At 46.0% G+C, this 15,538-nt stretch overlaps 1 protein-coding gene across 4 annotated transcripts in view; it reads left to right on the forward strand.

The window, feature by feature from the left end:
• The window catches only part of cep152 (centrosomal protein 152), a 289,528-nt gene that overhangs the window by 152,859 nt on the left and 121,131 nt on the right, over positions 1-15,538 (forward strand). For all 4 annotated transcript variants that reach the window (XM_072278504.1, XM_072278506.1, XM_072278505.1 and 1 more), the window contains one exon: positions 13-160. In XM_072278504.1, the coding sequence (XP_072134605.1) occupies positions 13-160 (148 nt within the window). The remainder of the gene's footprint in view (positions 1-12; positions 161-15,538) is intronic.

The following is a 15,538-nucleotide window of genomic DNA, read 5'->3' on the forward strand; positions in this document are numbered from 1 at the left end:
CTTTTCTATAAGAAAGAGAATTGTAAACAACTTCAGGAACAAATAAAGCAGTTGCAACGAGAGCAAGAAGAAGCCAAAGTGGAGAAAGCAGACATAATTAATGGTCTGACAAAAAGTCTGGAGACGAGCCAGCAACAGTGCAGGGATTTACTACAAACAGGTTGGAAGTGAGAAAATTCTCATTCAGTGTTCTGATCTGCTGTAAATACTATTTTGGAAATGATTTGTTTAAATATACAATTAGGAAATGCAGAAGAGATTAACTGGGATGTTTCCTAAAATGGATAGCTGTATTAATAAAGAAGGGATTAGATAGGATGGTTTTATACACATTGGAATATAGGAGATTTAAGGGTGACCTAAAGATTTTCAAAATTATGAGGGACAATGATAGGATATATAGTCAGTGTCTTTTTCCAAGAGCAGGGGGTCTAAAGATAGAGGGGATGGGGTTGAAGTTGTGAAAAGAGAAATTTAAAGGATGTCAGAGAGGATAGGTTTTAGAGGGTGAGATTATCTGGAATGAGGATGTTTGAATATTGAACATTTTAAAGGCCACAAGTACCTTGTAGTCTGAAGAAGATGGCGCAATGACCAATGTGACCAAAGGCAATATCCTTCAGGCAGCTCACAAAACTACTTCTTTTATTTTTTCTTTTATCAAATATGATTCTGCTACTAAGCTGTGTGCAATTGGAACCTGTGAATTACATTTTGGTGGTTTGTTTTCTGGCCGATTAAACGATCTGGTGCATTGCTGTCTCTGAGGGAATTTGTTAAGGTTTTGAGCTGTGTGTGTGGCCTCTCTCTCACTTGCACTTTCTGCTCCTGGTGGAAGGTGCCTGCGTTTGACTGGTCTCATTCTCTTACTTGATGCTGCTGGAGTCTTAGGTCTGGAGCAAGATTTAATCGACACGGTTTGTGGATTGGACTCTTCATGTTATATGTGTTTCTAGCTACTCCTTTTTTATTGCTGTTTGTGCAATATTGATTAGGGCGTTCTGGCTCTGTGGCCTGCAATCAGCAAGCGAAACAGTGCTAAATTTAACCGAACTGAACTAAACTGAACATTTCCTAGATTGTTTTAATAGTTTTGTTTTGGTGTTTTATATTCTGTATTTTCTGCTCTTTTTTTGTCCTTTGCATGATTTGTCTTTCAATGGATTCCATGCTGTTTCTTTGTTTTGTGGCTGTCTGTGGGAAGATGAATCCCACAATCCGAAGGTAGAGCGTTCCCATGAAACGGTTCGTAAGCCGGATTGTCGTGAAGTGAATAAGAGAAGGTTATTGGGGTCTCCCTACCTTCTGTCCAAGACCTCTTTCAGAGTCGATGCCTCCAGAAGACACAGTTCATCATTAAAGACCCCTCACACCCTCTTCATGAACTGTTTGTTTTTCTGCCATCAGGCAAACGTTACCGGAGCATCAAAACTAAAACCACAAGGCTACTAAACAGCTTCCTCCACAGGCAGTTAGACTGCTCCACCTGACTCTGCCTTGGACACATTTAACTTACACTGGACACCTATAACTGATTTTAACTGACATGTGGTTGTTGTGTTTTACTATTTATTGTTATGTTTACTATTTAGTGTTGCATTTGTTATGTTATGATTGCACTGCCCCTGAGAAACGCTGTCTCATTCTGCCCTGCAGAGCTGATGTATGGTTAGAATGACAATAAAGTTTTTTGAATCTTTGAATCAATTACCATTTATTAATGTGGGAAAAATTTTTGAGCGTTCCCAGACCCAAAAAATAACCTACAAAATCATGCCAAATAACACATAAAACCTAAAATAACAGTTACATATAGTAAAAGCAGGAATGATATGATAAATACACAGCCTATATAAAGTAGAAATACTTTTCTGCAGCACTATCTAGTGCAGCAAAAATCTCGCGGAAGTGCTCTCAGCAAAAACACAGCGCAAGTGCTCTCGGCAGAAACACTCTCCAGTAACCTTTAAGCTATGAAGCTGCCAAATCATACCAAATAACACATAAAAATAGACAGCCTATATAAAGTAGAAATAATGTATGTACAGTGTAGTATCACTTACCGCAATCGGGAAGACTCCAATAAATTACAGTTTCGGCACAGTTAAACACTTGCTTATATGAATAACCACCTGACGCAATCGGCATTCGCCTCTGATCTGGGAGGACATTTACATGCTGGGCGGCACCTAATTAATTAGCTTGTTTATTTCGGCTTTTTTCTTAAAGATGTGCTGGTTGCGTCCCGACTACCGCTGCACCACTGCGTCCTTTGCGGCCTGGAGGTTGGGGACCACTGCTTAAACTATGAAGCTGCCCTCGCCTCAGAAACCGATCAAACCACCCATGACTACCTTTAAATTCCACTTTCGCAACACTTTCATCACCATCGTCCAGTGCTTTCAGTTTCAGCTTATTAAAAAGACTGATTGATTTCTCCTTAATTAAACTTAACGGAACACCACGCTTTGTACACCCATCAATCCACTCAAGCAATAGACTTTCCATTTTATCCATTATTGGATGTCGACTAAGAGAGACCACCTTGCTACGAGCAGAACCAACAGCAACATCGGCAGCTTTCAAAATTCTTTCTCTCTGCGTGTAAGTAATGGGAATGTCCTTACTTCGTTCACCACGATCGAAATGCTTAATTATGTCTAGTTTTACTTTAAGTATAACACCCTTATGAGCTCTTTTAGCCTTTTCCGATACCTTAGAACTCATCTTGCTAACGGATGCACAAAATAAATCGAGATAAAGCATGTGTTTAAGCAATGCCGGCTAGCATGCAGTTCCGGGCGAGGAGCTTGGCTGTTCAGGCGCGCACTGCCTTTTTTCGTAACCGTGAAAACACCTTCTGTTAGCGAAAACAGGTAACTAATGTAGGTCTTTCGTAACAGCTAGGTGTTGTAAAACGAACGTTTGGAAAATGGGGGCCACCTGTACTTTGATAATAAATATACTTTGAATGTTTGAGTGTGCTAGGAGTTGACCATAAAATCATAATACATAGGAGTAGAATTCGGCCATTTGGCCCATTGAGTCTGCTCCATCATTTGGTCATAGCTGATTTATTCCTCTTCTCAGCCCCATTCTTCTGTCTTTTCCCCAAAAACATTTGACATCCATATTAATAAAGCTCCACTTTACAATTACTCAATGACTTGGTAGTGATTTCCACAGATTCACCACGTTTGGGTAAAGAAATTCTTCCTCATCGCTGTTCTGAAGGAGCGCCATCTATTCTGAGGCTGCACCCTCTGCTCTTAGACTCTCCCAGTGTTGGAATCATCCTCTCCATGTCCACCTTATCTCAGCCTTTCTATGATATTCTCTCTCATTCTTCTAAACTCCAGTGAATACAGCCCCAGAGCCATCAAATGCTCTTCATATGTTAATCGTTTCATTCCTGGGGTCATTCTTGTAAACCTCCACTGAACCCTCTCAATTGCCAGCACTTCCTCCCCCCATATGGTCTGACCAATGACCTTCCAGGTCAGAGGAGGCACGGCAGGTGAAGGACTAAGTGCAGGGATTGGCTGAGAAGGAGCGGCTGGTTTAAAAAGCCGGTCGTGAGCAGCGAGGAAAACAGACCTTCCAGGTCGGAGGAGGCGCGGCAGGTGAAGCTAATTACTCAAATTATCAGCTAATATAAACAAGGTTTGCTGTAAGGGAGCGGCCTTGTCAAGGGAAGTGCCTTGTGAGAAAAGTGCGAGTCTTTGGCTCGCAAGTCTTTGGTGAGGAGGCTGAGGCTACGTCCACACTACGCCGGATAATTTTGAAAACGCCGGTTTCGAGTAAAAACGACAGGCGTCCACACTAAGTGTTTTTCAAAATATCTCCATCCACATTAGGCGGATATTTGGGCGAATATCCTCCTACTGGGCATGCGCAGGACACACAGAAAACAAGCGAAGAAGAAACGGTGTACTTCGTGCACGTTTGTCCAGTTACAGAGTAGAGAAACTTTAAAGGAATTGCTCTTGGCTCTCGCGCAGGAGGACTTAAAACTTATATAAAAAAAACAAATACTGGAGCGTATGGAGGCAACCGACAGGGAGTTCACGGACAGTATGACCCAGCTGATGACAAACATTGAAGAACTGACTAACTCTGTTGCATTAATAAAGCACCTTGTTAAATGTATAAAACGTCTGCATCAGTGTTATCTTGTATTTCCATACAATGTTACATTAGGCTGTCACACATCTGTTGTCAGAGAAGTACTTGCATAAATAGCACCTTCATACAAATAAGGACAGAAAACAGGGTGAAGTGAGTATACTTATTTATTCAGTAAGCTATGGGTCAAAGTACTTGGTGAGTACATTTCTAACCCTTATGGCTTCAGTCTCGTCCGTCTGTTCTGAAATCGTTAGGTGGTTGCATTCAAGAAAGCAATGAACATCTGTTCTGGCACGTCATGACAGCGTTTTTAAATAGTCAAAAAAGCTCACTTTACAATTTAACTCTCACGCCGTTCACACCGACTGCGCAGTACCAAGCAGAAGTAGAAAAAAGCATTGTTGTTGTGGTGTTGTCATGACAACGTTTTAAAATCTCTCCGTTTACCCCGTACACACTACGACGGATATTAAGCGTTTTCAGATTTATTCACTCTGGAGAGTGTTTTCGAAAATCTCCATTTTGGGGGGCTGAAAACGCTGGCTCAGTGTGGACGGGAGGGCAAAACGAAGAGAAAAAGCTTTGTTTTCAAAATTATCTGGTGTAGTGTGGACGTACCCTGAGAGAGGAGGCTATGCCACAGTTGGAGAGGGTGAGAAGTGGTGAAGAGATGACCGCTAGGCTGATTCAGTGTGCTGCGTGCATGATGTGGGAGGTCAGGGACACTGATAGTGCCTCTGGCTCCTACACTTGTGGAAAATGTGTCCAGATTCAGCTTCTGAAGGATCATGTTGCAGCACTAGAGAGGCAACTGGATGACCTTAGGTTAATCCGGGAAAACGAGAGTTTTCTGGACAGGACCTACAGTGAGGTCATTACACCGAGGATACCGGAAGAGAGAAGTGGGGGGGGGGCAACGATGAGCAAGGAAAGGATGCTTGAAGTACAGGAGACCCGGGGATGTGCCTCTGGTAAACAGGTTCACCCTCTTGGAAGCTGTCGGGACAGAAGATGATGCCAGCCTGAGAGGCAGTCAGGTCTGCGAGTGAACAATTGGCGTTGAAGCAAAGCCGAGGAGACGGATGTCAGGCAGAGCCGTGGTAGGAGGGGACTCCATAGTGAGAGGTACAGAAAGGGGTTTCTGTGGCAACAGGCGAGATTTAAGGATGGTGTGTTGCCTCCCTGGTGCCGGGATCCAGGATGTCACAGATCAATTCCAGGGAATCCTCAAGAGTGAAGGTGAACATCCGGAAGTGGTGGTGCATGTCGGCACAAATGACATGGGGAGGGAGAGGAAAGGCATTCTACAGCATGACTTCAGAGAATTCGGAAGAAGGCTGAAAAGTAGGACTTCCAGGTGGTTATCTCCGGTTTGCTTCCAGTTCCTCGTGCTGGAGTGGGCAAGAACAGGGAGATAATGGATCTGAATGTGTGGCTGAGGAACTGGTGCAGGAAGCAAGGATTTACATTCTTGGACCACTGGGGGATGTTTCGGGGTAAGGACGAATTGTACAAAAGGGACAGGTTGCACCTTAATAAGCGGGGCACCAGCATTCTGGCAGGCAGGTTTGCCTCTGCAACACAGGTGTGTTTAAACTAAGTAGTGGGGGGGGGGGACGAACTAGAAATATAAGGATGGAGATAAAGGGAAAGTGAGAATAAGAAAAGTTAAGAAAGACAGCAGAATCAACAGAGCAGAAAGCTCAAGAAGGGATTGTACAGTATGGCCAAGTGAAATAGGAATTGATATGGGAGGTGAGGGGAGTAATGAATTAAAAGTATTATATATGAATGCATGGAATATAAGAAATAAAGTAGATGAGCCTGAGGCACAGTTGGAAATTGGTAAGTATGATGTTGTGGGAATAACAGAGACATGGCTTCAAGTGGACAGGGCCTGGGAAGTGAATATTCAAGGTTATACGTCCTATCGAAAGGACAGACTGATGGGCAGAGGGGGTGGGGTGGCTCTGTTGGTGAGGAATGATATTCAGTCCTTTGCGAGTGGGGACATAGAATCAGGAAACGTAGAGTCAGTATGGATAGAAATGAGAAATTCTAAGGGTAGAACGACCCTAATGGGAGTTATCTACAGGCCCCCAAACAGTAGTCTGGATGTAGGGTGTAAGTTGAATCAAGAGTTAAAATTGGCATGTCGCAAAGGTAATGTTACAGTTGTTATGGGGGATTTCAACATGCAGGTAGACTAGAGGAATCAGGTTGGTACTGGACCCCAAGAAAGGGCGTTTGTGGAGTCCCTCCAAGATGGATTCTTAGAACAGTGTGTACTGGCGCCTACCAGAGAGAACGAAATTCTAGATTTAGTGTTGTGCAATGAACCGGATTTGAATGGTAAAGGAGCCATTAGGAGGTAGTGACCATAATATGATAAGTTTTAATCTACAGTTTGAGAGGGAGAAGGGAAACTCAGAAGTGTCAGTATTACAGTTGAACAAAGGGAACTATGGTGCTATGACGGAGCAGCTGGCCAAAGTTCAATGGAACAGTACCCTAGCAGGGATGACAGTGGAACAGCAATGGGAAGTGTTTCTGGGAATAATGCGGAAGGTGCAGGATCAATTCATTCCAAGGAGGAAGAAAGACCCTAAGGGGAGGCCGTGGCTGACAAGGGAAGTAATGGACAGTATAAAAATAAAACAGAAGAAGTATAACATAGCAAAGACAAGTGAGAAACCAGAGGAATGGGAAACTTTTAAAGAGCAACAGAAGGTAACTAAAAAAGCAATACGCGGAGAAAAAATGAGGTATGAAGGTAAACTAGCCGAGAATTTAAAGGAGGATAGTAAAAGCTTCTTTAGGTATGTGAAAAGGAAAAACATAGTTAAGACCAAAATTGGGCCATTGAAGACAGAAGTGAGTGAATTTATTATGGGGAACAAGGAAATGGCAGACGAGTTGAATAGGTACTTTGGATCTGTCTTCACTAGGGAAAACACAAACAATCCCCCTGATATAATAGTGGCCAAAGGACCTAGGGTAATGGATGAACTGAAGGAAGTTTATATTAGGCAGGAAATGGTGTTGGGTCTGAAGGCTGGTAAGTCCCCGGGACCTGATGGTCTGCATCCCAGGGTACTTAAGGAGGTGGCTTTAGAAATCGTGGACACATTGGTAATCATTTTTCAATGTTCTATAGATTCAGGATCAGTTCCTGTGGATTGGAGGGTGGCTAACGTTGTCCCTCTTTTCAAGAAGGGAGGAAGAGAGAAAACAGGGAATTATAGACCGGTTAGCCTGATGTCGGTGGTGGGAAAGATGCTGGAGTCAATTATAAAACATGAAATTTCGACACATCTGGATAGCAGTAACAGGATCGGTATGAGTCAGCATGGATTTACGAAGGGGAAATCGTGCTTAACTACTCTTCTGGAATTTTTTGAGGATGTAACTATGAAAATGGACAAGGGAGAGCCAGTGGATGTAGTGTAGCTGGACTTTCAGAAAGCCTTTGATAAAGTCCCACATAGGAGATTACTGGGCAAAATTAGGGCACATGGTATTGGGGGCAGAGTACTGACATGGATTGAAAATTGGCTGGCTGACAGAAAACAAAGAGTAGCGATTAACGGGTCCCTTTCAGAATGGCAGGTGGTGACCAGTGGGGTACCGCAGGGTTCAGTGCTGGGACCGCAGCTGTTAACTATATATATTAGTGATTTAGATGAGGGAATTAAAAGTAATATTAGCAAATTTGCCGATGACACAAAGCTGGGCGGCAGTGTGAAATGTGAAGAGGATGTTATGAGAATGCAGGGTGACTTGGACAGGCTGGGTGAGTGGGCAGATGCAGTTTAATGTGGATACACCGTCATAGCCAGATTACAACCCCAGCACCCGAGTGCCCTCATTACCATCTCGGGTGACACAACCATGTTACCAAGGCTAGAACACTGCCCAACTTCATGCAGTATGTGGGCTGTACAACCAGAGGAGAGAGGACTCTGGTTTTGATGTATGCTAACATTAAGGATGCACACAGCTCTTCTCTCCTCCCCCCAGTGGGAAGGTCAGATCACAACCTGGTGCACCTAAAACCCTGCTACGTGCCTCTGGTGAAGAGTAAACCTGCAACCTCGAGGACAGTGAGGAAATGGTCGGAGAAGGCTTATGAGCCGCTGCAGGGTTGTTTTGAGGTGACAGATTGGCAGGCACTCTGTGAGCCACATGGAGAGGAGATTGATGGGCTCACAGAGTGCATCACTGATTACATCAACTTCTGTGTGGACTGCAGTGTTCCGACAGAAACTGTCCTTTGTTATTCAAATAACAAGCCATGGGTAACAAAGGACATTAAGGACATCCTGAATGCTAAAAAGAGCGTGCTTAGAGATGGAAATAGGGAAGAGCTGAGGCAATACAGAGGGACCTGAAAGCCAGGATCAGGGAGGCTAAAGACAGATATAGGAGGAAGCTTGAGTGGAAACTCCAGCAGAACAACATGAGAGAGGTCTGGAGTGGGATGAGGACCATCACTGGGTTCTGGCAAACTAGCAACAGAGGAGCTGAAGGCAGTGTGGACAAGGCCAACGAACTTAACCTATTCTTCAACAGATTTGACATTGTGGCCCCTGCCCATCCCCCACATGAGTCATCTGTTGTCAGCCCCCAACCAACACATATTCCACTCTCCCCTCCTACCCCTCCTCACAGTCCCCTACCCTGCTCTCATGACTATACCCCTTCCCCACATGAAACCACCACGGTGGGCTTCACGGCTGAACAGGTGAGAAGACAGCTGAAACGTCTCAACTCAAGCAAGGCTGCAGGACCAGATGGTGTCAGTACCAGGGTGCTCAAAGCCTGTGCCCCTCAGCTATGTGGAGTACTTCACCATGTCTTCAACCTGAGCCTGAGACTCCGGAGGGTTCCTGTGCTGTGGAAGATGTCCTGCCTCATCCCTGTGCCGAAGACACCGTGCCCCAGTGGCCTCAATGACTAAAGACCGGTGGCATTGACGTCCCACAGCATGAAAACCCTGGAGAGACTTGTTCTGGAGCTGCTCGGCCTATGGTTAGGGCACACTTAAATTCCTTCCAGTTCGCCTTCCAGCCCCGACGAGGAATTGAGGATGCCATTGTCTACCTGCTGAACCATGTCTACGCCCAACTGGACAAGCCAGCGAGCACTGTGAGGGTCATGTTTTTTGACTTCTCCAGTGCGTTCTACACCATCCGCCCTGCTGTGCTGGGGGAGAAGCTGACAGTGATGCAGGTGGATGCTTTCCTGGTGTCATGGATTCTTGATTACCTGACTGGCAGACCGCAGTATGTGTGCTTGCAACACTGTGCGTCTGACAGAGTGATTAGCAGCACTGGGGCTCCACAGGGGATTGTCTTGTCTCCCTTTCTCTTCACCATTTACACCTCGGACTTGAACTACCACACAGAGTCTTGTCATCTTCAGAAGTTTTCTGATGACTCTGCCATAGTTGGATGCATCAGCAAGGGAGATGAGGCTGAGTACAGGGCTACAGTAGGAAACTTTGTCACATGGTGTGAGCAGAATTATCTGCAGCTTAATGTGAAAAAGACTAAGGAGCTGGTGGTAGACCTGAGGAGAGCTAAGGCACCGGTGACCCCTGTTTCCATCCAGGGGGTCAGTGTGGACATGGTGGAGGATTGCAAATACCTGGGGATACAAATTGACAATAAACTGGACTGGTCAAAGAACACTGAGGCTGTCTACAAGAAGGGTCAGAGCTGTCTCTATTTCCTGAGGAGACTGAGGTCCTTTAACATCTGTTGGACGATGTTCTACGAGTCTGTGGTGGCCAGTGCGATCATGTTTGCTGTTGTGTGCTGGGATAGTAGGCTGAGGGTAGCAGACACCAACAGAATCAACAAACTCATTCGCAAGGCCAGTGATGTTGTGGGGATGGAACTGGACTCTCTGACGGTGGTGTCTGAAAAGAGGGTGCTGTCCAAGTTGCATGCCATCTTGGACAATGTCTCCTATCCACTACATAATATACTGGTTGGGCGCAGGAGTACATTCAGCCAGAGACTCATTCCACCGAGATGCAACACAGAGCGTCATAGTCAGTCATTCCTGCCTGTGGCTATCAAACTTTACAACTCCTCCCTTGGAGGGTCAGACATCCTGAGCCAATAGGCTGGTCCTGGACTTATTTCCTGGCATAATTTGCATAATACTATTTAATTATTTATGGTTTTATTACTACTTAATTATTTATGGTGCAAGTGTATCAAAAACCAATTTCCCCTGGGATCAATAAAGTATGACTATGACTGTAAATGCGACGTTATCCACTTTGGTGGTAAGAACAGGAAGGCAGATTATTATCTAAATGGAGTCAAGTTAGGAAAAGGGGAAGTACAACGAGATCTAGATGTTCTTGTACACCGGTCACTGAAAGCAAGCATGCAAGTACAGCAGGCAGTGAAGAAAGCTAATGGCATGCTGGCCTTCATAACGAGGGGAATTGAGTATAAGAGCAAAGAGATCCTTCTGCAGCTGTACAGGGCCCTGGTGAGACCACACCTGGAGTACTGTGTGCAGTTTTGGTCTCCAATTTTGAGGAAGGATATTCTTGCTATTGAGGGAATGCAGCATAGGTTCACAAGGTTAATTCCTGGGACGGCGGGACTATCATATGTTGAAAGATTGGAGCGACTGGGCTTGTATACACTGGAATTTAGGAGGCTGAGAGGGGATCTGATTGAAACTTATAAGATTATTAAGGGATTGGACACGCTGGAGGCAGGAATGTTCCCACTGATGGGTGAGTCCAGAACCAGAGACCACAGTTTAAGAATAAGGGGTAGGCCATTTAGAACGGAGCTGAGGGAAAACTTTTTCACCCAGAGAGTGGTGGATATATGGAATGCTTTGCCCCAGAAGGCAGTGGAGGCCAAGTCTCTGGATGCTTTCAAGAAAGAGATGGATAGAGCTCTTAAAGATAGTGGAATCAAAGGTTATGGGGATACGGCAGGAACTGGATACTGATTGTGGATGATCAGCCATGATCACAGTGAATGGCGGTACTTGCTCGAAGGGCCGAATGGCCCACTCCTGCACCTATTGTCTATTGTCTGTTATAATGCCTCAGTTTAAACTAATAACACTCAAACAGTTGTCCTACTTCTCGTCAATACTAAATACACTATTTAAACAATCACAGTCTAAGTTCACAGAAGTATGTGAACTTCTGGGGTAATGGCTTCTACAAAAGCTGCTTGGAGTGAGGTATTCCAGTCAATGAAATTAAATTGGAGGTGTCCTGCTCTATAAAAAGACACACAAAGTTATGTTACTGACAGAGCCTGCTCTTCTCAAGAAAGATCTGTTTATGTGCACTATGCCTCGATCAAAACAACTTCCAGAGGATCTTAGAAAACGAATCGTAGAGATGCATGAAGCTGTAAAAAGCTACGAAAGCATTTAGACCCAAGTGTTCGTCAGTCCACAGTAAGAAAAAATGTCTATAAATGGTGGAAATTCAGTAGTGTTGCTACCCTTCTTAGGAGTGGGCGTCCTGCAAAGGTCACACCGAGAGCACAGTGAAATGCAGAAGGGGGTGAAAAAGAACCCAAGGGTATCAGCGAAAGACCTGCGGAAATCTCTAGAACTTGCTAAAGCCTCTGTCATGTGTCAATTGTAAGAAACACTCTGAACAAGAGCAGTGTTCATGGAAGGATGCCATAGAAGAAACCACTGTTCTCAAAAAACAACATTGTTGCACGTCTTAATTTTGCAAAAGACCACCTAGATGATCCTCAGTGCTTTTGGGAAATGTTCTGAAGACAGATGAGACAAAAATTAAATTTTTTGGCAGGAATGCACACTGCTATGTTTGGAGGGAATAGGGTACTGCACATTAGTGCCAAAACCTCATTACAACTGTGAAGCATGGTAGAAGAAAGGAACATCACGGTTTGCTACTTCAGGGCCTGGACAGTTTGAGGGAACAATGAATTCAATATTTCATTAAGACATTTTACAGGAACATGTCAGGGTGGCAGTCCATCACCTGAAGCTGAACAGAAGTTGGATGATACAACAAGATAATGATCCGAAACACAAGAGTCAGAATCAGAATCAGATTTATTATCACCAGCATGTGTCACGAAATTTGTTAACTTACATAATATAGAAGAAAAAAAATAAGAATAATAAGTTAACGGTTAAAATGGCGCCAGTAACTGGCGACTTTGCACGTGCTCTCCCGAGCAAACTGCCCTCTCCACTATCCTATACCCGAGAAACCCTTCTAAACCTCCAATCTGCTACATCTAGTAAGATCAACAACACCCTGCCGAAGCTACTGACCCAGCTGGAGACCACCACGCCAGAATTGCTTCTTAAACACAGGACCGCACCTGGACTCGACCAGCGAGGCCCACCACCTTCCCAGAGACCCGCGGCCTGCTACCATTGCGGAGCGCTTGGAGAAACGACCCATTTTGACCAGCACCTCTCCGGAGCAGACGACCACACAGAAGTGACGGCGGAGACCTCAAGGTGCCCCAGATGCTTCCCTGGAGCGACCACTGTAAAGCCCCGTTGGTGGACACCCAACACTGCTGGAAGTGAGGCCTCCACCACAGACCTCAGAAATCGAGCCCGAGGCTTGGCTGGAGTGGAGGCCTCTGCGACCGTGACTCGGCTTATGGACTTGTTTCAGCCAGGAGCCCGGCCTTCTGGGATTAAGTGTCGGCTTCGGGGCCCAACCCAATCGACAGCCCGGTCCCCGGCAGCTGGAAATGGCAGCGGAGCCTCGCCCATCACTCGGCCCGACCCGGAGCGCCCGACGCAACCCGCCGATCGAACCCCGCAGGATGCATCCACCAACCTCAGAGCTGACAACAACACACTGCATCGATGGAAACCTGGAAAGATGCACTATTTACTGAAGAAGCGTGGGAAAAGAATTGGGCTGCTGGTCAGATTGAAGCTGAGGGGCTTCAGGGTCCCTATGCCCACCATCCTACTAGCTAATGTGCAAGCTACAGAGAACAAGGTGGATGATCTTAAAGGGAGACTCACCTACTGCAGGGAGATACAGAACTGCTGTGTATTCTGTTTCACCAAGACCTGGCTCTCCCCTGCCACCCCCGACTGTGCCATCCGACCAGAGGGATTTCTGATCCATCCGCATGGCATCTTCGGGCAAGACGAGGGGAGGTGGTGTCTGCCTACTGATCAACACTGCGTGGTGCTCGGACACAGTGGCACTGACAAACTCCTGCAGCCCGGACCTGGAACACCTGTCGGTGAAGTGTCGTCCCTACTATCTGCCACGGGAATTCACTTTGGTCATTCTGATAGCAGTCTACATTCCCCCCCCCCCCCCCCCCCCCAGGGCAGACGTTGAGTGTACTCTGAACATACTGTATGCGAACATCAGTGAACTTGAGACCAGGTATCCGGAGGCTTTGCTCTTTACAGCTGGGGACTTTAACCAGGCCAATCTCAGAAGGTGCTGCCAAAGTTATACCAACATGTCTCCTGCCCCACTAGAGGCCCAAATATACTTGACCACTGCTCCACAGCAGTCACGGATGCCTACCGTTCCGTCCCACGACCTCAGTTCGGAAAATTGGACCATCAGGCAGTACTCCTCCTCCCGGCTTACAAACAGAAACTGAGGTCACGGTGTCAAAAGTAGTATTACGTTGGACGGAGGAAACGGATGAGGTCCTCCGTGACTGCTTTGAATTGGTGGACTGGTTAGTATTCAAGGACTCGGCAGCTAACCTCGATGAGTATGCCTCAGCTGTCACGGACTTTATTTGGAAATGCACGGAGGACTGTGTGTCTCGCAAGACGATCCGCGTATTCCCTAACCGGAAACCTTGGATGAATTATGAGGTCAAGTCCCTTTTAAAGGCTAGAACTGTGGCTCTTAGGTCCGGGGATACCAGTCGCTACACAGAATCCAGGCATGAACTCCAGAAAGCCATTAAGGGCGCCAAGAAGCAATATCAAGCCAAGTTGGAAGCCCAAGCTAACCAGAGGGATGCCAGTAGACTCTGGCAGGGTCTAAGTGAGATCACTGGGCCCAAAGAGAAGGCTGGGAATATCAGTAACTGTGGTGCTTCTCTTCCTGACTAACTTAACGTATTCTATGCAAGATTCAAACAGAAGAGGAGCGTCCCCCTCCCTCCAGATGAACCGGACCTGGTGGCATCGAGATTCATCGTCACCGAGGAGGACGTTAGAAGGGCCTTCCTGAAGATAAATCCAAGGAAGGCGACAGGCTCAGATGGCGTCCCAGGAGGGGTTCTCAGGGCCTGTGCAAGTGAGCTAGCTGAAGTATTTGCTGGCATCTTCAACTGCTCCTTGCTTCAGTCTAAGATCCCCTCGTGTTTTAAGAAGGCAGCGATAATCCCAATGCTGAAGAAGAGCAAGGTGGCATGCCTGAATGACTATCGACCTGTGGCTCTGACATCAATTGCTATGAAGTGCTTTGAGAGATTGGTTATGGCACACATCAACCACAGCCTACCTCGACGCTTTGCAATTCGCCTACCGGAGCAACAGGTCAATGGCAGATGCCATCTCTCTGGCTCTACATTCCTCCTTAGAACACCTGGAGAATAAAGATGCATATGTAAGGCTCCTTTTCATTGACTACAGCTCTGCCTTTAATACCATCATTCCAAATAAACTGATTCCTAAGCTCTGGAATCTGGGCCTTAGCACTCAGATCTGCAGCTGGATCTTCAACTTCCTCACAGACAGGACCCAGGCTGTAAAAATAGGGGACAAGCTATCCTCTACAATCATGCTGAGCACCGGTGCCCCACAAGGCTGTGTACTCAGCCCCTGCTGTACTCACTGTACACCCATGATTGTGTAGCCAAGTTTCCATCGAATTCAATAAGTTTGCAGATGACACAACAATTGTAGGCCGTATCTCAGGTAATGATGAGTTTGAGTACAGAGAGGAAATTAAGAACCTGGTGGCATGGTGCGAAGACAATAACCTATCCCTCAACATCAGCAAGACGAAGGAATTGGTTGTTGACTTCAGAAGGAGTAGCGGACTGCACGACCCAATTTACATCGGTGGTGCGCAAGTGGAACAGGTCAAAAGTTTTAACTTCCTCGGGGTCGATATCACAAATGACCTGACTTGGTCCAACCTAGTAGAGTTCACTACCAAGAAGGCCCACCAGCACCTTTACTTCCTGAGAAAAGTAAAGAAATTTGGCCTGTCCCCTAAAACCCTCACTAATTTTTATAGATGCACCGTAGAAAGCATTCTTCTAGCGTGCATCACAACCCGGTATGGAAGTTGTCCTGTCCAAGGCCGAAAAAAGCTGCAGAAGATCGTGAACACAGCGCAGCACATCACACAAACCAATCTTCCGTCCTTGGACTCACCTTACACCACACGCTGTCGGAGCAATGCTGCCAGGATAAT

The sequence above is a fragment of the Mobula birostris genome, chromosome 14, assembly GCF_030028105.1.
Source record: "Mobula birostris isolate sMobBir1 chromosome 14, sMobBir1.hap1, whole genome shotgun sequence".
In the NCBI taxonomy this organism is placed as follows: domain Eukaryota; kingdom Metazoa; phylum Chordata; class Chondrichthyes; order Myliobatiformes; family Myliobatidae; genus Mobula; species Mobula birostris.